Source organism: Mercenaria mercenaria, chromosome 8 (genome assembly GCF_021730395.1).
Source record: "Mercenaria mercenaria strain notata chromosome 8, MADL_Memer_1, whole genome shotgun sequence".
NCBI classification, from domain to species: Eukaryota; Metazoa; Mollusca; class Bivalvia; order Venerida; family Veneridae; genus Mercenaria; species Mercenaria mercenaria.
The window spans coordinates 18,661,935-18,687,901 of NC_069368.1; the positions used below are offsets into that span (position 1 = coordinate 18,661,935).

The 25,967-nt window shown below is 34.6% G+C and overlaps 1 protein-coding gene across 1 annotated transcript; it reads right to left on the reverse strand.

Moving 5' to 3' along the window:
• Nucleotides 1–208: 208 nt before the first annotated feature.
• LOC123522937 (neuronal acetylcholine receptor subunit alpha-9-like) lies at nt 209–25,517 on the reverse strand. Its single transcript, XM_053549481.1, has 10 exons — nt 24,916–25,517; nt 22,307–22,443; nt 21,146–21,190; nt 18,271–18,380; nt 14,360–14,452; nt 11,687–11,927; nt 6,575–6,770; nt 3,845–4,041; nt 1,657–2,707; nt 209–1,211 (listed from the first exon to the last, which is right to left on the reverse strand). The coding sequence occupies exons 1-9, from the start codon at nt 24,986–24,988 to the stop codon at nt 2,291–2,293; spliced, it is 1,509 nt and encodes a 502-aa protein (XP_053405456.1). The 5' UTR covers nt 24,989–25,517; the 3' UTR covers nt 209–1,211; nt 1,657–2,290.
• Nucleotides 25,518–25,967: the final 450 nt, after the last annotated feature.

Consider the following 25,967-nt stretch of genomic DNA (forward strand, 5'->3'; position numbering starts at 1 on the left):
AAATCCATTTCGTTGAAATTTTATGTATGTTTTACACAACATGTTTGTCTAAAAGTATGAGAAATTTTCTATCAGAATTATGAAAGTTATTGCAATAAATATCGAAGTGGTGTCGTGGGGATGGGGGTCATTAAAAGTTTCTTATAGAGTATATATCGCAATTGTGCGTAAACAGATTAACGGCATTAATGAAGTCAAGAAAGCATCCTAATTGAAAACTGTTTATTTTACTAAACAAATACTTTTTATCAACACTTTCCATAAAAATGAAACACATGTTGTTTATCTTAACTCATATGATACATTTTTATTGATGTTATCCTAAGCTGACGATCTAATAAAACTAATATATACTTTCAAATTATTAAATGGACCACAAACAAAAAAATAACTCAAATACAGCCTAAATACTTTCATGCCGTTTAGAATCGTTTTGGCAATGTTTTAGGACAAATGTAAATTCAAATCAATTTATCTGATATTTAAATATCTTTACAGCATTCTGCACATATTTCTGGCAGCCCTTCGCAGATGGCAACATTTGCAAAAGTTAAAACCTAACTGTTCTATCAATCAATGGGATTAAAAAATGAACGCCTGTAAATTTTATGCCAAGTTTTTTCCTCGAAATTGAGAAAGTTTAATTTTATTTTCATTGCAAAAGAGACAATCAGCGGGTTAAAAACACTAAATGCCATAATCAAGTGAGAAAGTGGTAGTCTCATGGCTGTGGCTTCATTCAAATAGTTCACATTTATAAATTAAAGCTATTTTAAAGTGTGTTTGTTAATCTGAACAACTTTTCTTGCATCAAAATTGCCTCCTTTTTTTATTATTATTTAGCACTGACAAGGTTATTCACGAAAACGTAGGTTACAGACATGAAAAAAAGGGCCATGGAATGTTGTTTTTTTTCAGTTTTATAAAGAATAAAGAAGGCCAGCTAATTAGTGTATTTATGCCCATATGGGTCCTGGAATGTACTGTTTAACTTTTATATAGAATAAAGAAAGTCAGGTTTTTAGTGTGTTTATGTCTATATGTTATATTGAAAAGAAAGTATCATTGTCCACAGTAAGATCCGAAATTTATATTGACTTAATGGGTGATATTTTCATAAACCTTTCCTTGTTTTGAAATTCTTCTGCTTGAAAACTTCCTTCAGTTTTCTGAAAACGAGGTAGATTTCACTAAACATAAGATTCGTTCTTCTTTAAAGTGAAATTATACGCATTTTTCAAGTAAAAATACAGCACAAATAGATATGTGTGTAAAAAGGGTGGAGGAAATTATAGTTTTTAACCCAGTATACCAAACTCTTCCTGTTACCATTACGAAATAATAACTTTTTAAATATGACTTTTCTTATTTTGACTGGGGCAGTCTTTTTAAGAAAAGTAAAACTGCTTGCATGAGTTGCTTCCCTTCAACCTCAGAAATCTCTACTTATAGGTAAGGGAGATCATTGCGTACACGACTGAAGAAATGAACTTTTTTTTATAAGTCCGATTTCTTCATTTCTAAAGCATCACTTTCAAATACTTATGTGGCATTATTGTTAATTAAACACATTTAAATGCACAGCAACCGAAAACTTGCTTTTATAAAACATTCACCAAAAACACACTACGTGCTGTAAGATGCACATAATGCCACTTTAAGGAAGCGGAATTATTCACTGCTGTATATGTATTAACGCGTGACGTCATACGTCGTATTCATAAATGAAAGTTTCTTTTAGAAAAATCAGAAAGATAAATAAGAAAATTAAGATTATTTCTTTATCAGTCGAATGGATATTTGTTCTTCATTTCGGAGCAGCAACCACTGTCTTCTCAGATATCAAGACTGAAATAACATCACCTCGTCAAAATTACGCCACTACCGGTTACAAAAAAGAAATATTCAAAATCGCTATCACTTCCGACATATGTTTCTGGATAATGACAATTGTGCAGTCAGATATGAATGTAGTTACTTTGTAGATTTAAGACACATGTGAATATAGTTTCTGTGTAGATTATGTAGACTATGTAGTAAATTTAACAACTATGTAGACAAAATATTTAGATTTACTTATCAGCAGTTCTGAATCCAAAGCTGACATGTACAGTGAAAACAAAACCTGTTTTCAAAGGCTGAGTGCTGTTAACATTTATATTACAAGAATGTTACATGCTTTTCATGCTAGCATCGAAAATAATGGTCCAACTGTGAATAGGTACCTTAAGTTTCCTTTTCACTGACCCACAGCTTTAGTTATAAATGTTAATCAGGTGCATGTGTTTTATTAGTTTGTGTCTCCCCAATGTCCCGGAGCTTTGTCAAAGATAATGAATGTGAATGACAATGACAAGCAAGCACACATCAAAAACAAAATATAGGCGGTCATAAACATTCTATCAAGTATTAATGCAAGAGTCCGCCACTCAAATCCTGCATAAAATTGTTCTTTTTCTACTTCCAACTGTCTATTTATCAACTCAAGCTTTTCGCTTATATTTTCTATGATCGGTACCAACTGTTTGGACACGTGAACTCCGTTCTGTAATTTAGCCTGGGAAAGATGTTGTTCGGCTTCCACCAAGTGGCTGCTTGTGGTCGAAAGCCTCCGCAAAGCAACTTCATCAAATGATTGGAATCGGTAACACCCATTCTCGTTAAGTTCAGGAATTTTCCGCTCTACAACACTCGACCTGCGTCGTTTCTAAAAACGTATAAAAATGAATGTTTTAACCGTGTATCTTTACACATCAAATTACAAAGTCATTTTAAATAAATAGGCGAGTACTCTCGACCATAATATCACAAAAACTTTCAGTGAGTTGAAAGACTGTGATTTTGGTATTACCACCAGTGTGGTTACACTTATTCGAAGTTGAACACGTAATGGCAATGGGGCAAGTTACACATTTTCTGTATGCGATTTCAGTGCTCTCCATTTTACACGGAAAACCATCTATGCATTGCCTATGTTCGCGTCCGGAGAATGCCTAATGACCTGCCAAGTGTCATTACAGTTCCATTGCCTTAACTTCCGGTGTCGAAAATGTAAAGTGGAATAACTGGAATAAGACTTCATCACCACTGATATCATTGTATTACCTAGGAATCTTTTTGCTGAGATGTCTACCCCTGTCAAAATAACTACTCGGAAGAAACACCAGACATCGGTTGCAAAGATCTCTGACTCGTACGGCCAATACTTTCCACAGGACACCAGGGCCCAGTTGTTCGAAACTTTAACAGGCGGTTAAGCTAACGGTTGGTTAACTTTTAGGGTTATATTATGACATTTAGAAGACCCAGAAAAACAAATGTATGAGTTGAGGAAAATGAACACTGAAAAGTCTTTGCAGTAAAACAAAACATCATGCCTGTTTTTTCCCAACTAGACTAATATTTTGATTCAAAATTTAACAGGCGGTTAGTTTAACAGCGGGTTAAAGTTCGAACAACTGGATCCAGAACTAGTTATCCAGAACACGTACTGGTGACAATTTCAAATAGCTTATAAGTAACACAAAGTTTACATCTATACCAAGGCCTCCGTGGCCGAGTGGTTAAGGTCGCTGACATTAAATCACTTGCCCCTCATCGACGTGGGTTCGAGCCTCACTCGAGGCGTTGAATTCTTCATGTGAGGAAGCCATCCAGCTGGCTTATGGAAAGTCGGTGGTTCTACCCAGGTGCCCGCTCGTGATGAAATAATGCACGGAGTGCACCTGGGGTCTTCCTCCACCATCAAAGTTGGAAAGTCGCCATATGACCTATAATTGTGTCGGTGCCACGTTAAACTCAACAACAACAAAAAAAACAACAAAAAAAAAAACATTTCACCTACCACTGGTACGGCATACATCTGCGTCTTCTGTTTCTCGACGTTAACGCACATAACACGTGCAAGCGGTACTAGTATGAAGCGTCGGACCCGTCTAGGTAAAGGGCGAACCTCATAGCCTTTGAAGTGTATATTCAAAACAATAACTGTCGTAAGACATGAGAAACCCACCAACACCATCGATATGATAAAATACATACCTGAAACATGTAGAAAAAAAAATAACAATGTAAAACTGCATTTAGGATGACTTGACTTTTTTTTAATATTCCGCGATCCTGTTGAATGTATATACTTCGAATGTATAGTAAAGATATAATTACACCAAATTTATTTGAAAACATGAACAACTTATTCATAATGTCTAAGTAAGCATAAGTTAACATTAGAATGTTTGTATTTATAAACATTATTGTGTGTTGGCTTCAAAATAGAACACAATACACGAATAGCTGGGCACAGTATAAATGCCATTATGAGTGCTTCCAATAAAAAGTCGAAGTTTCTTTTACAAATGACTGTTAATTATACATGACATTGAATTGTGAAGAAGCTCTGCAAACAAATTAAGTTTATATATCTAGTCAAATTAGCTATTTTTTCTTTTAAAGTTAGTATTGAAAATAAATTGTTATAGTGAAGGATGCATATGGAATGTCTTTAAAGATCATGACATGACACTTTTACATTTGTATTTCACTTGAAATGATTCCTAGCATAACTGCAGAAATATAAGAGTTATTCGTAAGCTGGTCTACTCAGATTAATAGTTGCAGGATAACAAGTTGACAATTTCATAGGTTCGCAGTCCATATATATTCACAGGACATGTTTATAGGTTATTCGTTAAATATGCTGTATAGATGCAAGGTGATACTCTGGCAAGTTGACAGATATGCGGTCCACTAGGATAAACACAGTGGAGTATATAAAGTATATATGTGTTGTTCCCAGATTAAAGGGGAATTAGAAAACATTTCTCAATTTAAAAAAAACTATGAGCAATATTAAAACTGGCGAAAAAGATAATGAAAATTGAACTGAAAATAAAAAAATACATATATATAGACATCTAAACACTAGCCATGTAACGAAACTGCAGCCATTTTGAGAACTGAAGTCACCATGTTTTTTCTATTTGTAAATTACCATGTACTGTAAATCAATGAATTACAACTGAAATAATCATATGTGTAGGTCACAATATAGAATGATTTCAGTTTGAATTTTTAAGTTCCACAGCATACGTTTACCATAAAAACCATATTTGGTGATAAGAACGATGGCGCCAGAGCACCCAACTGACTACCATTTCATCACATCGATACTATTCAAATGGCTAGTTCTTTTTCGTTTGCTGGCCGGTTATCATACCCTTTTCTTAGAATATTATGAAATGTTGTTAGTGACAGAGGAACTACAGCAAGGTTTAAGGTAGTAGACGAACGATGGACAGAACAACTTATTTTCTGTTGTGTTCACAGTAGGTGTCATATTTACTTCCCAGTAATCAATCTAGGCATAGGCCGGAGCACCCGGTTAGAAATACCGACCATTTTCATTATGCATTTTCTTCGTGTTCTCAGAACATAAATTCACAACTTGGTGAAGTGTTTGATTGATTCAATTCCCTTATTTATGAAGGAAATTACATAAAAATTGTCAGTCTGATCCTTTGAAAGATATTCTATAAAAGTGTATCACAGTTTTTTAATAAATAAACCCATTCTTGAATTATATCACTGTTAATTCATAGGGGGCAAGAAAACAGATACCCCAAAATAATTGATTTGTCTGTAACTCTTTTTTTTCTGGCAATTTAGGGAACATTTGTGAAACTGTTTGGTAGTTTATGGGCCTCCCATATTGCACACAAAATTTTAGCTCATTTGAAGTACTGATGAAAGATTTGAATCTGTTTTAAGATAACACTAGACTTTTACATATTTTGTTATCTTAAAAGAATCATGATGCATAAAATGTTATTGAAATAGTACCATGGTATTGTTCAATCTTTCATCTTTATTTTGGTATGCTACACATGTTTATTCTTCAGGAATATGGAGAAAAATCATGTTAAAGGAGGTCACTCCGCTACTCCTTAGTGTGTCCTTAAATACACTACATTAATGATTAAAAAGGTTTATAATTCGATTCTATCATTTCATAAAGCATCTAAATGTCATAGAGCCAGAAACAAAACCGATAAGGTACTCATGATGTTGCAACATGAGAAACTGAAATGTTCATGTCTAAATACATATGTAGCTATATGAAACATTTAATTGGTCTCTAGGCGCAGTGTAACGCACCGAGAGCAGAAGGCATTGTTTAAGCGACTGATCCATAAAAAAATGTTGTCAGTTTTATTAATCGCTTTTATTGGAAAATCAGACATCTGATTTAAACCAGTCGCTTTAGAATGAGCGTACGATTTGTGTGGAATTTTGTCATCTGGTTATTATCCCTGCTGCATAAAAATACGCGTTCTGTTAATAATCATTACATTGTAATCGAAGCAAAACAAACAACATGGTACGTGCGTTTCTGATAATATTGACAGACAATAATCATTGCAGCTGAAAATAAACAAATCCCTTTTCAAGGCTTTTGCAAAAAAGCCCACTTGTAACTGCGGCGGCAAACAAAAAACACGGAACAGAATTTCTCATTATGTCAACAGACACGGCTTGTTAAAAAGTACAAATCATTGATAATCAGAAAAATGCTTACCCATGAAAGAAACTTTCCCGCTCGGAGGCATCAGTTCCAGAACAATGAGCTGGAACACAGCAAGGGACAAGAGCACTGTGATTTCTAGACTGACTTTCTCTCCAGAGGCAGGTGGCAGCAGAAATCCGAGTACAGCTACAGAGGATATAAGGAAGCAGGGAAACAGCAAATTCAGTGCATAAAACAATGGTCTTCTCTGAAATGAAAATGGGTACCAGTAGTATGAATAACAACATAAAGTAATTAAAGTCCCTTGTCGAAAGGAACATTTGAGCCGCACCATGAGAAAACCAACATAGTGCATTTACGATCAACATGATTCCAGACCAGTATCTGCGCATCCGCGCAGTCTGGTCAGGATCCATGCTGTTCGCTAACAGTTTCTCTAATTGCAATACGCTTTGAAAGCGAACAGCATGGATCCTGACCAGACTGCGCGGATGCGCAGGCTGGTCTGGATCCATGCTGGTCGCAAATGCACTATGTTGGTTTTCTCATGGCGCGGCTCATTTATCGTATTTGCTGGAATAGGAAGCACATTTCTATATTGAAAAAAAATTTGAAGAATCTGCATATTCTCAAAATACCCAACCATCTATAAGGTTAGTTTCAAAAAAATAGTGTTTGTACTTTTTAAATTTTCACGGAATCTGCTTTTTTATAATATTTTGGGATATTTGTTGACATAGCAACCATATTTTTGCCATAGCAGCAAAATAAAAGGATGTGCATATCCGCCATGTAACAAGTTACATGAAATAACATCTTGTACATTTCAGCTTATGACAATATCAATCATTTATGACTGACAGAAGGACAGACAGACGGGCAAATGAAGATAAGAATAATGTTCATGTTCTACACATTGTATTCTATACGTATCTACCGAATTTCCAAACTATTAATCCCCTGGGTGAAACATAGGTAGTAGACTAAAAAGATACGGAGCTCTATTATTCGGTACAGCCAAGCTTTAACTGCCCATTGCACGTGACTTGTATGCATTTTTCAGGTAGGTATTTATCAAGTACTTTTAAGAGAGAGAGAGAGAGAGAGAGAGAGATATATATATATATATATATATATATATATATATATATATATATATATATGTATTACAGTCAAAGGGAGATAATAATTCAGAAAATTTAATATAACATGGATAAGTTTATTGAATAATATGATCTTTGCTTCTGATTACGAATTTCCCTTTCATCACTGACGTGTGTGATATCTGTTATAATTAAAACGTATCTCGGTATTAAGCAGTTCAAGTAGAGTATGATTGTTTTTTTTTAGAAAAAGTCGCATTTTTGAACAGGTGCTATAATAAATCGCATTTTTTTTATCAAAGAAGAATTTTGTGTTGTAGTTTTGTTTTCTAGTACTATCTTCTAAGTGAAGTATGCCAAAATATTCTTTAAAATGATATTTAATTGTTTCAGGGTATCTTGATTTTCTCAAAATAACATATTAAGAAGATTTACCACGGCACGGTTTAATCAATATGATATGTTTTCCCTATATTTGTCTTTTATTCATTTAGATAAGAAAGAAGCTGTAAATTAAAGCTAAATCAATATACATTTCTAATTTATTCCCCAACTTAAACAAATCATTAACATCTGGTGTCCAATCATATCAGATATCGCATCTAGTGTGTTTAATATGTTTATTCACATTAAGACCCCACACTTTGGTAATTAAAAGCAGGTAGTAAGTACAACTGACTGTACTTTAATGATACTATGCGAAGCCTGAAAATGAATTTGGGCCGTGACTGGCGATATACTACATTGTAAAATGTTCCTAGTTCAATAGAAAGGGTGGTAATTTACCGACGTCGGAACGAAATCATATTTTCAGACGGCTATGTGATTAAGGCGTTTAATTACAAATCATAACTATTCGGGTTAGGGTCTTATGTCTGGCACATTATTTTTCTTGTTTTAATGTTTTATCTCCATATCTAAATAGGGAAGACAATCGCCACGTTCAGCACATATTTTAATGTTAATTTATTGAAAGGAATATGCTAGTACGCAGTCAGCATTCTTCTCTGAAATTCATTGTGTAAAATGTTGGCCAAAAAGTTTTGATACATGACACATATGTCATCTAAAGAAACTTTCTTATTGCCAAGTATATTAAAAAAAACCCAAAAAAAACCAGAAACAGGTGAATTATGTTATATAACATCATGTTACAATGAAATAAGAACGAGAAAATTCGCAGCAATAAATGAAACTAAATAGTTGTGTTAGAGTCCGAGGTCTTACCACTGTGCTGCCGTATCATCGTTTGTCTTTATTAATTGCTTATTACTTTCATATGAAAACACCTAAATATATCGGCAGAAATTATTGAGTGTCCGATAAATATTTGCGCACAATACATTGAATACTTGCATTGTTTCCTGATTCGGAAGTGTCTAGAGACCATTGCGCAACATAAATATTTATATGTATAATAGTTATATTGTCTGACCGTTTCTGTTAATTAAGTAAAAAACATTCCACTTATCTCATTGGTCGATAACTGGTCACGTGTCATATTCGTTTCTATATCTTTTTGGGTCGTTTGAAAAAATTCTAAATGAGTACCGAGTTAATACAGGTAGGTGTAAAATTCTTATGAACTACCTGACATTTATATTTTATAAAATTGCTATTTTTCAGTGTAGACCAGGGGTCAAATTTAACAATAGTTTGTACTAGCTGAAATTAGGTAGTGCCTTTTTTGATCACTAGCTAAAATGAAAAGCTACCGGCTAAAGTTAATAATATCTATTACTCTGTTAATGTTTTACTGGCCAAAACTTACTGATTGATCTCTGTTAGCAGCCAGTCACAAACAAAAATGTTTTCTGTTAGCTTAAAATAGCTTGTGCCATTTTTGTTGAGCAATAAAATATCATAAACATAAAAGATAACATTCCTTTCATGAAAAAATGTGTACCTTCAAAACAATTAAAGTTTATTAAAGCTCTGAAGACATTTGCTTGTTATATTATTGACTAGCTGAAATTAGCTAGTACATTTCAAACCCACTAGCTATTTTAAAATTCCACTAGCATTTAGCTTGTATGCTTGTCTAAATTTGAACCCTGTAGTCATACTATAAATTACTTATTGCATGATGATATCGGCCAATATCCAAGTAAATGGACTCGGCCAAGGTGATATTCACGTTAGCACATCGACACCATTGAGTACCGCCTTGGTATGGTCTATAAACTTGGATATTCACCGTTTCGTCATTCAATAACTATTTGACATAAATTTGAGTTGGCCTCAAACACTGCTTTAGCTGGAGATAAAACTTGTCTTGTTGTCAATATCAAAAATTTCAACAGAGAAAATCTGTTCTCTTATTACGAGTAAACAAATTGTTTGGGCTCGATTTAAATGGTGTAGCTAAATGAAATATTTCATTGGTCTCTAGACACATACTAATGTCACAAATCTATACAACTTTGCTTTAACTGCAGATTAATCCAGCAGCGTTATTGTCAATTTGGAAGGGTTTATGTACACTATAATATGACAAACTTTTTTTTTTTATTAAAGATGTGTCCATATCTGAGGTCATTATTACTGATATGAGCCCATAAAGCAACACGGTAACGTTGATGGTTTGATGATATTCATTATGAAAGCAAGCATAATTGTGTAATAAATTGTTAAACTGGTTACTTCACTTCTCGGTTTTTAATAGTCTACATTGAGAGTTCCCACTTAATTCACACTAAAGTCTTCAGGTTACAAAATGTACAAAGACGGCATATTTTCTTAATTGTTATGCCTCTAAATACTAGTAAAATATCGCTTGTAGACCCAATGGACGAGTCTAAAGGAACCATTTAAGCCGCGCCATAAGAAAACCAACATAGTGCGTTTGCGACCAGCATGGGTCCAGACCAGCCTGCGCGTCCGCGCAGTCTGGTCAGGATCCATGCTGTTCACTAACGGTTTCTCGAATTGCAAAAGGCTTTGAAAGCGAACAGCATGGATCCTGACCAGACTGCGCGGATGCCCAAGCTGGTCTGGATCCATGCTGGTCGCAAACGCACTATGTTGGTTTTCTCATGGCGCGGCTCATTTCAAGTTATAATAGAGCATCTCAGTAGAATCATCGACTTCCGGGATGAAAACATTTTTGGCTCCCGGCTCGAGCATCCAATCATGGAATACAAGTTTCTACAAATAAGAGAGTTAGACTCTTTATCTAGTAGTCATGGGTTTGAATCCAAGTGAGATTGGAATATGACCGCGGTCTTCAAACAGAAATAACGGAGTGAAAACTTTATCTGCAATCGGTTTAAACTAAATACACATCATGTTTTTATTACCACGACAAACACAATGCCTAAGACTTAATATGCTCATGTGATTTCGTCTCACATGCCATATTGTAATCTGTCCGGAGTTTATATCCTGTTAACGGGCTTTAGAGAGCTCTTTCACTTTATGATATGTTATTAAACAGCCGGTTCCATAAAATATTGACAGATTTTATAACAAGAAAAACGAATGTTTATCGCACAAAACGTCATTTTACAAGAAAAAGATAATCGATGTTTCCGATGAACATCAGTTCGGAATACAAATACGTTTTCGTGTCGAACGCATTTTCATGTTTTTTTGGTTTTTTTTTTTTTTTTTTTTTGTTTGTTTTTTAAACTTTTCAGTAAACCAGTTTCTATCTAAAATACGGAATCTGTAATGACGTCATATTAGGCATTTGATGAAAGTCCATATCTTATTAACTTAACTAAAAATACAAGAAGGTGCAGACTATGCGATGAGGTCATGTGCGGTGTTTGATTTATTAGTAAAACAACAAAATACAGAGCCTGTCATGACGTCAAAAAGCGATTTTGGTTAAAACCATTAAAAGCAACAATAGAATATGGTACACGACGACATTATGAATTGTGTTTGCTGATAACTTGTGATTACGTCACAGTTTTAACTTACCTCGAAAAAAAAAAGAAAAGGATATAAAGCAGACAATGACGCCATAAAAAATGATTGCTGTTCAGCGTAGCTATAGGTTAACATCTAAAATGAAATAAAAGGATATCTGTAGGAAACATTCCCATAATCTTACCTCTAAAAGGAGTTGAACTACTAATGTCGGGTAGGGATCTTGTCCATAATATGTCACAACGCGATTAACCGGGATATTATAGACATGCCATTCTGAGTTTAGAATATATGACGTCATATCCGCCTTTGTTGAAACGTTAATGACGTCAACTTGTCTACCACTGTATGCCCATGAACCAAAAGTAAGATTGCAGACTTGGAAGTCAAATGGAAAGTGTGTGACATCTACAGCACAAACACTTCTGAAAAATGGTAACTGACTGATGTAAAACAGCGTCCTAATAGTCTAAATACTGTAAAACCATTAATATTCGTGGGATGGGGCAGGAGTCTAATTTTCATTTGATCAGTGGTTTCGTCAATGCACGAAATTAAATCCCAATGAGAAAATAACATTTTTATGCTCAAAACTTAAAATCTACAAATCCATATTAACATGGACTAACTGTTTTGGCCAGAACCATTCCCACGAAATTAAATCATTCTACAGTATGTAACATGTACTATGTAAAAATAGTTGTCTATGTACATTTACTTGATAATCTCTGTTTAAGATATGCTACCTAGCAGATTGTATATCTGTTCCAATTAAATACTCATCAATTAATTACCAACAGTTCAACATAAAACCGAATATAACCAGACACAGGTGGCATTGGTCCAACTAGTACAGTTTGTTATCACTTTCGAGCAGAATCCAAATTAACAAAAACTGATCTAAAAGTCATATTTAGTTTGGTTATTATCAGTGTTATAGTCTAAATTAAAAAGACAAATCATCCCTGAATTAGCAAGGAAGCATGCGCGTAATGAATATACCATATGTCAGATGCCCGTTCATTTACAAACAGAACTTAATTATTTGCAACGTATTTTCATTAGGTGGGCTACACTATGATCACATATTGCAATTGAAAAGTAAAACATAAAGCTCATCAAATTGCAGGATATGATTCATGTAGATCAAAGTGTTGATAAGAGTGACGCAATTATCATTTGTTTATTATATTATTGGCGTTATCGTCCGTTACGCCTTTTCGCTACTGGATTCTATGAATCATCTGATATCACAAAAACTTTTACTCTATCACAGGGCAAGTTAAGCATTTCTGGTCTTTCCTTGATTGAAAGATAATATTGCCCAGTGGTGGCCTTTTAAGCTATTGCACCCGTAATAACAAAAGCCCGGGCAATTTTCGTTCGTTTACGTATCCTCCATATGCGATTTCGGCAACCTTCGGTATTTTTCATTATAACCGGAGAATACCAAATTGCACACGGCGAAATGAACGGAAAATGCCGAGTGTCATTACTGGTATATAACTAAAACGTACGTTATCAATCCAACGTATTTTTGGAAAATATTTATATAGACGGAGAATCTAAATTGACCCCTATACTTACAGTTAGAATTGCATTCCTAAAGAAGCAGGCATTTTGATAACAAACATCGAAAGGCAACTCAAGAATTAAGACCATCCAATAAGAACAGCATCTAAATGACTAAATGGTGGCCTTACCTACTAATGAAACATTACTTTTAAAAGTTTTGTTTGTTTGTTTGTTTGTTTAGAAGAGCTTTTAATGACACACGGGTGAAAACCCCGATCTTCTTACCAGTCATCTCTTATCAAGATCTCAGCGGGATGATGAGGAAAGTGATTCTGAGACAGAGACCTTAACGTCTCGGCCAGGGAGACCCAATTGTTTTTTAAAGAAATATGTATCAATAGTTATAAAATTTAACCTGTAATGAAAGGTCTGTTGACAATAAGAAACTAAACCGTCCCATACATGGTACTTACTATTTACCCTCGTTAGATTAAATATGGTTTGATTTGCTACAGACTGGCCCATTTAATGAATATTTCATGATGAAATTAAATAGTCAAGATCGAATAAACATTCCGTATGTACTTATAGTTGTAGTCTGTCAAGAAATCGGTTATTCTAAAACCCAGTGAACAGTCGTATATAGGCCCTGTATCGGGTTAGAATATTGGTCCGACAATAAGAAAGACATAAATATTACACGTTACCTGTTTGAAACATTACCGTAGAAATAGTACCTTAAATTTTAAATTATGAAAAACGATTAAAAATTAACGCAAGTTGCTTATATATTGTATCTAAGACTGAGTATATAATTCTTAAGTCTTGATCTGATCATTTTGAGGCATTTAATTTAAGAATTTCAGAAACTTCCTAATATTACATAATTGCCATGTGGCCGCTCTTGCAGATAGTCCTACCTATCAAGCCATTTTAATCCCCAATTATAACTGGATTATTGCGGGAAGAGCTTTTATCAATTTACACATGTTGTCAGATAGTGACAACAGAAAATGTTTGAAGTCTATTAAAATAAATTCAGATGAACTATTTAAGCTGAAATTTAGATATAATGTTATTTGTGTCACACATCAGATATCAAAACAAGAAAAAATAAGAGCAAAATCAGAATTTTGCCAACTTGGCATAACTGATATTGTGCCTGTATTGAAAACTACATTAGTCCGATATCTGCCCGATATATTTTACCTGCGGGAAGCCGGCAGTGATTTTCGACTTTACATGAATATATTTCATATCAAAAGCCACTTGTTTTAGAGTTGTCAGTGTTCAGCAAGAAAGCTTTATCACTTTTTAGTTCATTATCACAAAAGATATTAACCTTAGAAGTGATGGGAAGTTGAAGTTGATCACACCGTTGCTGTGTATCACCAAATTATAATCGTCAATGCCCGACAACTTGTCTGCTGCAGCACTGAAATGTAAAGTTACACGGTAAGCAATATTTTTGCAGAGTTGTCGATCCTGAAATCATTTTCACATTTCTGAAGAGGAAAAGGAAGAAAGACAACTCCACATTGGTGGATTCTATTAGAGGCTTAATATAGAGGCTAATATACCATGAGGTGAAGTTGCAGGAAATTTCATACACTAGTACAGCAAAGGCTGTATACAAAAGCTAAGGTTAAAATACATCGCAAATGCATAAGTAGGCCTTGAAATGAAACAAGCGCCAGGAAGGTTAACTTTACTGATGGATTGTTCGTATAACCTCTTAGAAACTTCTCATCAGAAAAAAAAATAATTCAAAATTTAATTTCTTTCTTCTATTTTTTTTTCAAATAAAACGACTGCTTTATCACGCACGTATTTCAGATTTCCCAACACCTGGATGAACTGTAATTGTATCTTTATTTAATGTTGGTTTTTTTTAAAGTTTGCGACCAGCATGGATCCAGACCAGCCTGCGCATCCGCGCAGTCTGGTCAGGATCCATGCTGTTCGCTTTTAAAGTCTATTGAAATTGGAGAAACTGTTAGCGAACAGCATGGGTCCTGACCAGACTGCGCGGATGGTCTGGATCCATGCCGGTCGCAAACCCACTATGTTGGTTTTCTCGTGGCACGGCTCAAATTATTTTAAAATATACTTCAATAAAAATACAGATGTATATAAATACCAACAAGAAAGCGTAAATGTGTACGACCTCTGGTATTATTTTTAAAGTGTAAAAGAAACAAAGAAATCTCATACACAGAAAATTGGGTTCGACCCTGCCTTGGTCCACAAATTTTGCCAAAAACAACACATACCAACGACCAAGTTAATTACAGCCCCCAAAATAACAATTTAATCAAAATCAATCCATTTTTTAAATCATAGAAATACCCAGCGATTTCATATGAGAGGTGTTTTAAGACTGACGTCGGGACTTTGTTTGCAATGCGCGTGACTGCGCAAATAACATGAGTAAATTTTTACTATTAAAAATATAACTACTAAATCTAGCTTTTAAACAACATCAAGTTAAAAAATGTAAGATTAAAATAATTTTCACTTAGATTCTACATTTTCGCTAGTAGCAAGGTTCATTTCGGTACACAAAACTATGCATGTGGTTCAAATTTGAAGGCTGTAGCTTGAGAAATGTGAAAGTGGGTCACTAGGTCAAAATCAAGGTCAAATTTTATTTCGGAGCACAAAACTATGCAAGTGGTCCAAATTTGAAGCCTGTACCTTCAGAAATGTGAAAGTAGGTCACTAGGTCAATCTCAAGATCAAAGTTCATTTCAGTACACAAAACTATGCTTGTGGTTCAAATTTGAAGGCTGTAGCTTGAGAAATGTGAAAGTAGGTCACTAGGTCAAAATCAAGGTCAAATTTTATTTTGGAACAAAAAACTATGCATTGGTCCAAATTTGAAGCCTGTACCTTCAAAAATGTGAAAGTAGGTCACTAGGTTAATGTCAGTTTTTTTCGGTTCACAAACCTATGCATGTGGTCCAAATTTGAAGGCTGTAGCTACAGAAATGTGAAAGTAGGTCACTAGGTCAAGATCAAGGTCAACTCATGTCAAGGTTCATCTTGCCACTCAAAACAATACATGTGGTCCAAATTTGAATGATGTAAGTTATGGACATGAAGGTTCTAGGTTTTTCCCTATATAAGTCTATATGAACCATATGACGCCTGGGGCGGGGCCATATTTGACCCTAGAGGGATAATTTGAACAAACTTGGTAGAGAACCACTAAATGATGCTACATTACAAAATATCAAAGCCATAGTCTTTGTGGTTTGGACAAGAAGATTTTCAAAGTTTTTCCCTTTATAAGTCTATGTAAACCATGTGTCCCCCAGGGCGGAGCCATATTTGACCCTAGGGGAATAATTTGAACAATCTTAGTAGAGGACCACTAGATGATGTCATATACAAAATATCAAAGCCCTAGGCCCTGTGGTTTTGGACAAGAGGTTTTTCAAAGCTTTTTCCTATATAAGTCTATATAAACCATGTGACCCCCGGGGCGGGGCCATATTTGACCCCAGGGAAATAATCTGAACAATCTTGGTAGAGGACCACTAGATTTGCTACATACCAAATATCAAAGCCCTAGGCCCTATGGTTTTGGACAAGATCAGAAACCGTTTTAACTGTTCCTGACCAATGTGACCTTGACTTTTGACCTAATGACCTAAAAATCAATAGGGATCATCTGCTGGTCATGGCCAACCTAACAATCAATTTTCCTGACATTAGGCCTAAACGTTCTAGAGTTATTGCCTTGAAACCATTTTACTGTTCCTGGTCACTGTGACCTTGACCTTTGACATACTGACCTCAAAATCAATAGAGGTCAGCTGCTGGTCATGACCAACCTCCCTATCAACTTTCGTGACCCTAGGCCTAAGCGTTCTTGAGTTATCATCCGGAAACCATTTTACTGTTCAGGGTCACTGTGACCTTGACCTTTAACATACTGACTCAAAATCAATAGGGGTCATCTGCTGGTCATTACCAACCTCCCTATCAACTTTCATGATCCTAGGCCCAAGTGTTCTTGAGTTATCATCCGGAAACCGTTTTACTATTCAGGGTCACTGTGACCTTGACCTTTGACATACAGACCTCAAAATCAATAGGGGTCATCTCCTGGTGATGACCAACCTCCCTATCAATTGTCATGATCCTAGGCCCAAGCGTTCTTGAGTTATCATCCGGAAACGGATTGGTCTACATTCCGACCGACCGACCTCTGCAAAACAATATACCCCTCCTTCTTCGAAGGGGGGTATAAAAATACAGCCTCTATCGCATACACAAGCTAAATGTTGACAGACGACAGACGGACGCCGGACATCGAGCGACCACAATAACTCACCTGAGCACTCTCGCAAAAATCAAGCAATTTATGACATAATTATAATACTGCTTAAAAGCTTTTTTACAATCTACTGAATATTTCTATAACCAAAGAGTGTTTTAAAATAGGCATGTCTTGCCATACTTATTGGACTACTTTCGTGGCCAAAACAATATTTTGACAGTAGGTCTAGCTTCGTTCACAAAAATTAATATATTATGGTGACTTTTTGGTTGTGGTCGACAGCTGTGCTCACGCTGAAAACCTAAGATTTGTTAACCTCAGATCCCCTTTCTAAATTCCAGTTTGTTTAGTTCTGCTCATTGTTTTCTCGTTTAGGGCAAACTCATTATTTTAACTGGGGACCATACGCCGCTTTTCATGGAATTACACACTAGTGTAGCATTGAAGGTTCCATGTGCACCGCCGTATGAACACATCTGCGGATGTCTCTAAATTGTTTTTTGTACTTCTAACATGTGTAAATGTTGAGTTCTGCTCAACCCGGGGCTAGAGGGCGTGGACAGTAGCATGCATTTCCACTACCGTCCATGAACAGGCTCAATGAAACCGAGCCTGCAACATTTTCGTTTTTGTTGTGTTGAGCGACCTGTGGAGTTTCCACTTTTTCTATTTGTTACAAAAACTGGCTAACAATTAAAGGCTCCCAATAGCCTTAAAGTTAAAAATGTATTATTTAAATCAGACCTTTTCTTGAAAAATGAATAAACTGCAAACTATTTCATGCAGTTTGATAAATCTGTAGTTATTACAATTTACTCCAGTCAGAAACTTTCAGTTTTAGGTCACTGTGGAGCAAACCTTCCCCAAACCTGCTGCTTTGTGTTTTACTTACAACAACTAGTAAATTGTTAGTTTTGGGTTTAACGCCGTTTTTAACAGTATTTCAGAGATAGCTAAGTATTTACTTATCATATAGGGTAAGATCCGGAACCCAAACTTTATTTTGTGGGATAATGATATCGTTGATTCCCTCATACCGACTGGCATTCCATGTCAACCTGCAATCTTCCCATTCCTGTAATATATTAGAATTAAAGGTACTTACACAAATAAAACTAAGTCTGAAACTTTATATTTAGCCTGATTCACTGAATCACCAGGTACAAGCAAATGCTACAATAAAAACGTATTGAAGCAATGCGGAAAATTTAGAATGACCGACATCCATTTCGTTTACGGATTTTCTATAAGTAGAGATCTTCTGGCTGATACAGAGGATGAAAATAATGATTTCTTTTGTAAACACTATTTCCCGCCTACTGGGTTTGTCTGTTACTAATTTAAGCGTCGATTCAGGTATGATTTTCATTATTTCTGAATGGATTTTAAAATAAAGCACAGAAACTAATACAGACATAACACTGTTTTATGCATGATTTTTCATGTTTCTTTTCTTTTTCATTCAAAGATAAAGAAATATCGAACAAATATTTTTCAATCTTTTTTTATTCATTCACATAAAAACTGACTCGGAATCCATCCGACTTCAAAGAGGAATTCGTTAACGTGCACTGACTGACCGACGAAATTCGAAAGGTAAACGATAAAAAATGTAGCGATCAAAACGGATTCTGAAATAGCAATTATCGTAACTCTATCAATCCTCATTGAAAAACTTGCTGTCCTTAATTATAAAAAAAACTACGATATCTGATGAACATTCTCTTCTAATAGTATCGTTTTGTAGATCAATGACACTCTGTGGTAACTTAACTTGCTGACAAAGAAAATTGGCAGTAACCTTCACTTCGAAGCTTACAGAATATGTACCGTGTATAGAGTTATAACCCCGATGCCATTTTACCCCTATTGCCGAATACCAGTGCTTAAAGCCTTACATGGTACGCCCAGACGGGCCGCATATAGAGGTTCAAACCACTTGGGTAATGGTACCATCACTCATTATTTAAAAAAAAGAAAGAAATACTGCACACTACTCTTCCCATAGAGCCTGTACCAGCAAGTACATTTAATTTAACAAACCTTGAAAATATACCGGTAATTGCTGAAATGTTACAATTGTACAAAAAACTACCTGCTGGTATCGCATATAAAACAATTATCAAAAAATTTAAAACAATGCTGTGAAGTCCCTGAAATACAGTGTCTTAAGATTTTTTTTAATGTATCAAGTGTTTTACTTTTGCCTAGTTCTAACGGCTGTTCATTCCACAGTTTTAGACCAATAGTACGGAAACTTCTATCATCAAATGTTTTGCACTTGTTGTATGGAACAACATAACGACATTCAGAATTTTCTGACGATCTCAAACCTTGTCTACTAGGAACATACTCTGTAAATACATAGGTGCTCTACCAATGTGATAGCTATACATGGCAGAAATTATCTTAAACTCAATCCTTGCTTTCACCGCCAACCAATGTAAGTCATATAATGCTTGTTTGGAACTGTCAAATTTCTTCCTGTTAAGGACAAGTTTTGCGCACATGTTTTGAATACGTTGCATCTTACGCACCTCACAGTTAGCTACACCATACAGTATGACATTGCAGTAATCCAGATGTGAAATAACTATAGAGACAAAACTAATATTTCAGTGGCTGCTTTTGTTAAATATTATCGGATGTTCATAATTCGTATGTACTAGTAATTCAACATGGCTGTACGACATTTGCGATTTAATGATCTTTATAGTTCAAGGTTTTGTTAAGAAATTCACAAATATATCTAATTGTGCTTTCATGTTTGATATCATCACCAGCAATGTTAATCGAATTTGTAAAACATTTGTTCAATTGAGATCTGCTTTCAAACATAATAAATTCAGTTTTTGAAGTTGTTTCTATTCATCTAGTCATTGATTATAACTGCGCACCGTTCGAGGTCTCCAATTGCTTGTGATTCTACGGAAACAGATGTGGGACGAAAGTTTTTATTTGCTATATGATCATCAGCAAACCGTAGACTGATATGGATTTTGGAATGACATCAAACATACACACATACATACATACATACATACACTGGAACGTGGCTAGTTATATATATTGTAGCACAGGGTCCTTTATGTTGTTGGCATCACTGCTGATCAAAAAAACTATATTTATTTAGTTATTTTTGTACTTAGTGACGACCACAGATAATCATTAATCTGACTACTGTTGACCTTAGCATTATCAATTTATTGACAGGAAAGCAAATTGAGCAACGAACCGACAGAGCGACAATGAGCAAACAAAGGGCTTGATGATTATTTTTAATTTTGTGCCATAAAAACGCATATCGATTAACGGTTCGTGATGATCATTTCACAAAAGATGTACTTCTAAACAAGATTACTTGCTGACTTCAAGACATAATCAATTATACCCCTAAACTAGCTGGGGTGGGGTAGGAAGGGTGCATTAGAATATTGGCCCGTTCTCTCGATTATTTTGAAGTAAATAAAGAATTTACCCTTACCCTGCTAAATTTCTATAATGAACTTGTTCATCTTTCAATTTGTACAGTATCATTAACTGTTAAAAGGGGTGCTTACCACAAAGATACTGACTGAATGGCGAACAGTGCAGACCATGACCAGACTGCACAGATGTGCAGGCTGATCTTGGACTGCACTGGTCGCAAAGGCAGAATCACTTGCCGCCAGCAGGCTAAGGATTAACATTAACTTGACACAAAGGTAACTTGCAGTGAGAGAAAGTATTGAGAGTAAGATTCATAACTCTGGCTTATAACCATTTTAGAGTTATATCCCTTTTTGTATTTGATTTCCAATGTTTTGAATACTCTTTTTACTAGACGTAATAGCTACTCACCATTCGTACCCACAGTATCGAGTTCAAGAACTGTTTAGGCTCGTCCTGTTAGAAAAAGAGTTATTGGCTAAAAAAAACACATTTTCATTACACGGAGACTCTTAAATACAAAGTAAATGTTTTCGAAAAGTGTGAAGTTCATTAAATCGAAACAAAGCTTAAATTAAGTAAAACAAAATGTCCACTAATGTTTGATCTATTATTTGTGTCAATACCATATTTTGTACAGAGTTTATTATTTATTTCAGTCTCATCCATTTACATGTTTACAGTATAAAAACATGACATATACATAATAAAACACAAGTAAATGGCCACTCAAATTTGAATTACAAGAGACTATATATATATAAAATTTCTACATATCACATATTTCACATAAATCAATTCTCATTGTATGATATATAATATTTCAGATTCTTTGGATTCAAAGACTCTATTGTTTATAAAATGGACCAGAAAATATAAGAACACTGAATCAAAGTACAATTTTAACATCTTAGAATTGTAACAGTCATTTCTTAATTTAAATGAAAACTTTTGTTGGCGATTAATTAATCCCCAAAACATTTATTTCAGTAAAGTAAATTGATCAAGCCTGGAAGTTTTACCAATCATTACTGGATCCTTTTAAAGTCGAAACAGGAATCTGTGTAGTGCAGAGAAGCAAATGACGATAAAAATATTTTAAAATAGTCGAGTACCACAACATAGTCCGTTTGACCGAGGTACTAAAGTACACCATCTAATACCGGTTTAAGTCAGATTTGATCATAAAAAAGACATTTGGAATAAATATTCCATTTTCTGACAAGAGAGAAGCAAAATATGAGATGAAAGAGTTCAGATTATACAATTATTGACTCTTGAGCCATCGGATATGATGTGATACTCACCGGAAGATCCGTTGAATATCACATCATATCCAATGTCTCAAGAGTCAATAACTGTTTTATTATATTGGTCCGGGTTTATGAATAAGTAACAAATATTTGTTGCTTGAAAGTAACAATAACTTCCATTCTATTTTTAGAAAGTTATGTTTTATGGGGGAAAACCCACAAACCATTAAACATGAAATATATTTTGAAAGATGATGAGCGGTTTCGGCCAATGACATTTAGGTTATTTTTAGAACATATAATAATAGATTATAGTTACCAAGTCAACAATTTGTCTCAATGCGAAGTCTATATATACGTCAGTTACGGACGGTGATTTGCATAGTGGCCTTGTTTCCGCTTGGTAATCAGAGGACACATTCCGGAACAGTTCATCTAGGAGGTAACACCTAACGCCTGAAACAACATGAGCAACACAACGCATTTAGCTTCTGTCAGCTAATTCTTACATGACCAGTTTAGTAGAATTCGGTGTTTTCCAAAAATCTAGACAATTAAGCCAGTCCCTAAGGAACATCAAATCATGTGAAATCCATATCACTGTGGAAAACACTAAATAATTAATTGAGTTTTCTCTTTTTTAATACTCAGTATATTTCATGGATAAACTTCTTGATAAAATTGTAATTTTTACTATATTAATTGAATAAATCAATTTATCGAACAGATTCTTAATATATGTAAAGAATTATATGATTTCTCTCCTTATATTGCGATATCAAGTAAGGCCCTTGTGTTTTTGTCATTGACTAGATACATGATACATTCTTCCATTTCACATTGTTAATTTTAAAATCATTTTTTTCTCACAAACTCTGAAAATTGATTTTGTTATATGACATCGCGAAAATATGTGACATTCCAAAATGATGAAATATGATATCGATATCACGAAAGAATGTGAAATCAAAAATAAAGTCGATTCAGTAACAAAAGTAAAGACAACTAGAGCTGCTTTTGAGAAAAGCGCATGTCTCCCACAACTGCCTAATCATCTGAATATTAGTATAAGATCGGATGGGAAATGTTCGAGCGTAAACCCTACTCCCTATATATTGTTAATTCTCAGTCAGACTTTCAGTGCTTTGATTATCAAAAACAACACAGGCAGACTTTCGGTGCTTTGATACAACCCAATCACAAAAATGTGTCTGAATTATATCTGGTGTTGGAAAGTTGAATATAATCATTCCCCCCACCATTGGGGAAATCCCGTAAGTGATACTTTCGTTTTTGGATTCCCTTTGGGAATTTTTTCCAGTTACGACTTTTAGCCAATGGAGGAAATGTAAAATAATAAAAGCATGGTAGTTTATAGGTCTATAATATTATGCCTAACGTCATTTTATGTAAGATTTTTTGTAGTATTTTTAAGTCCAAATGTAAAAAAAGAAAATTCACAGTGGAAATATCCCACGGAGAATTTTTTCTATATTTTGTTTCTGGAATGCTCATATTTACTGTTTAACCTATGAAATACCTATTCCCTATGAAATAAAAACATAGGAGTAATGTTTTTGGAAGAAATTCTTTAGGTATAAAATGAAGAAGAAAATGAGTGAAAGTAAAACCTTATATACTCAAACGTGTTCTGTTAAAAAACAGTTAGCAGCCCTAGATACTTTGCTAATATTGTACTACATTAAAAATGGCGGCAAATTAATTAAATGAACGTTTTTAGCGGCATGAAAGAAAATGAAGATAAAAAGCAAGAGTATCTTTTGTAATGCTGACATTTATTAAAACCGTTACGGTAGTACTTAATTAAACTATAAATTTAATCGATTTAATATGAGAATAGTGATATAACCTTCAAAAGGCAGTATTTGTAAATAATTCTGAAAGGTGTGTGAGATATTGGTTCTGTTTAATAGAATGTAAACAGTGATCTTCTGGCTGATAAGTTTCTGTAAATACAATACAAGGCGTCAACAAGGGTTCGCTCATAGTTCAAACTTTTCCGTCTTATGTTCTGCCCTAAATGCGGTCATTTTTCAATACAATTTTTACATCTAATATCATAATACATCTTTAAAAAAGGACTAAATTTGACATTGCACCGAATTACACCTATCAAATACTAAAAATGGAATATCATAAAAAAGGGGAAAACAAGTGTACATGATATAAAATTACATCCTCAGTAGAATCCAGACAGGCAAGCTTTCGACAGCCTAGGGCAATAGCCCCGAATCAGAACTTGTTAGGTGGCAGAAAGCAGTCGACAAAAAGCTAAAAATATTAGTACTTGAACACTTGTTTCCCTTCTGTCCCAAATTGAAATTTCAAAATCTGTTTAATGTAGTTTGTAGCATCATAAAATAAAGAATAAGATAGTCTTGAGATAGATATGTCGGACATATTTATTTCTTACATAGCAATTTTGCTAAATGGATTAAAACAGAATGCAATAGCTCTGAATGGCATAATCTTGTCAATCATGGACAGTAAATTAATTTTATTTGTTCTAATTTCATTTTTAGTACTTTGAATGAGGGTGAAATTGGACCAAAGTATTCTCAAGACGGAACTGTTTTGAATTTGTTCGACGTAATTTCTTGGAATAGTCTATAAACATTAATCTTAACCTGCTTTAAATGGTTTTCGTGAAACATTTTTACCACAGTTCTAACTTTGTTTAAAGTCAAAACAATTCCTCTTATTTTTTAATAAGTGTAATTAAATTTATATACATGCGACCTCTGATAAGCAGAAAAAAACGTTCCAAGAAGTTCACGAAAAAGGTAGTTTGGAAGTAAGTTAAAGGAAAATAGTTTTAAATTCTACACCTAAAGTCCCAAGCATTCTGTTCTGTATAAGATGTAGTTAGAAATTATACAAAAGATAAAATGACATAAAAAGTTTTACCTGTGACAGCAAGTAAGATCAGTATTTTGAAGTCCATGTTTACAGACACCTTTTCATTACAACACCGAATCATTAAAGCTTCTAAAATCCCCACGAAAACGGTTCTTTACAATTACAGATCCCAAACGTATCGAAATTCTATTCACTGCAACCGGACGCAAAACAGAAAAAGCAACCGTTTTTTATAGATCTACAGACCCATACATATCGAAATTCTATTCACCGCGACAGAAAATAAATAGAAATTAAGCTGTGTAGAATATTAATCATTTCATCACAAGTGATCATGCAGTTATCTGTCTATAGATATATTGAACTTGTGTGTCAGAATCCTGTGATCAATTTCAGGTGAATGATGGCCAAGCGACTGCTAATGATTCAATTTTCAGGAATGTTTAACCAGTCAATGAATCGCTATTTTCACAGCGGGAATAACTATTGAATTTTTTAGATTAAATCAATTCCTACTTTACAATTCCGGAATCACTTATGTAAAACCTGTGTAAAGATAATTTCTTTTATTTATACAGTTAAAGCCTATGGAACGATACCCGATCACCTATAGTTAGTTGAAACAGAATCCATTGCTACGTCTGTTATGCGTACCTCAGATAACGAAAATTGCTTTACTGAACAAAATTCCTTTAAGACATTTCAAAATAAGCCTAATGACTCTGCCATATTTGAAAACGCAAATTGATATTCATGTAATTTTACATGATCACGGCCAATGAATAAAATCTGTAAGAAAATCCTTTATCGTCATATTAGAAACTTTTCCCTAATTCATACTTATTACACTGATCATATGAGCCGCACCATGAGAAAACAAACATAGTGCGTTTGCGACCGGCAGTCTGGTCAGGATCCATGGTGTTCGCTAACGGTTTCTCTAATTGCAAAAAGGTTTGAAAGCAAACAGTATGGATCCTGACCAGACTGCACGGATGTGCAGACTGGTCTGGATCCATGCTGGTCGCAAATGCACTATGCTGGTTTTCCCATGGCGCGGCTCATATTATTCTACCGATTGATGTAAAACTCTCATAAAT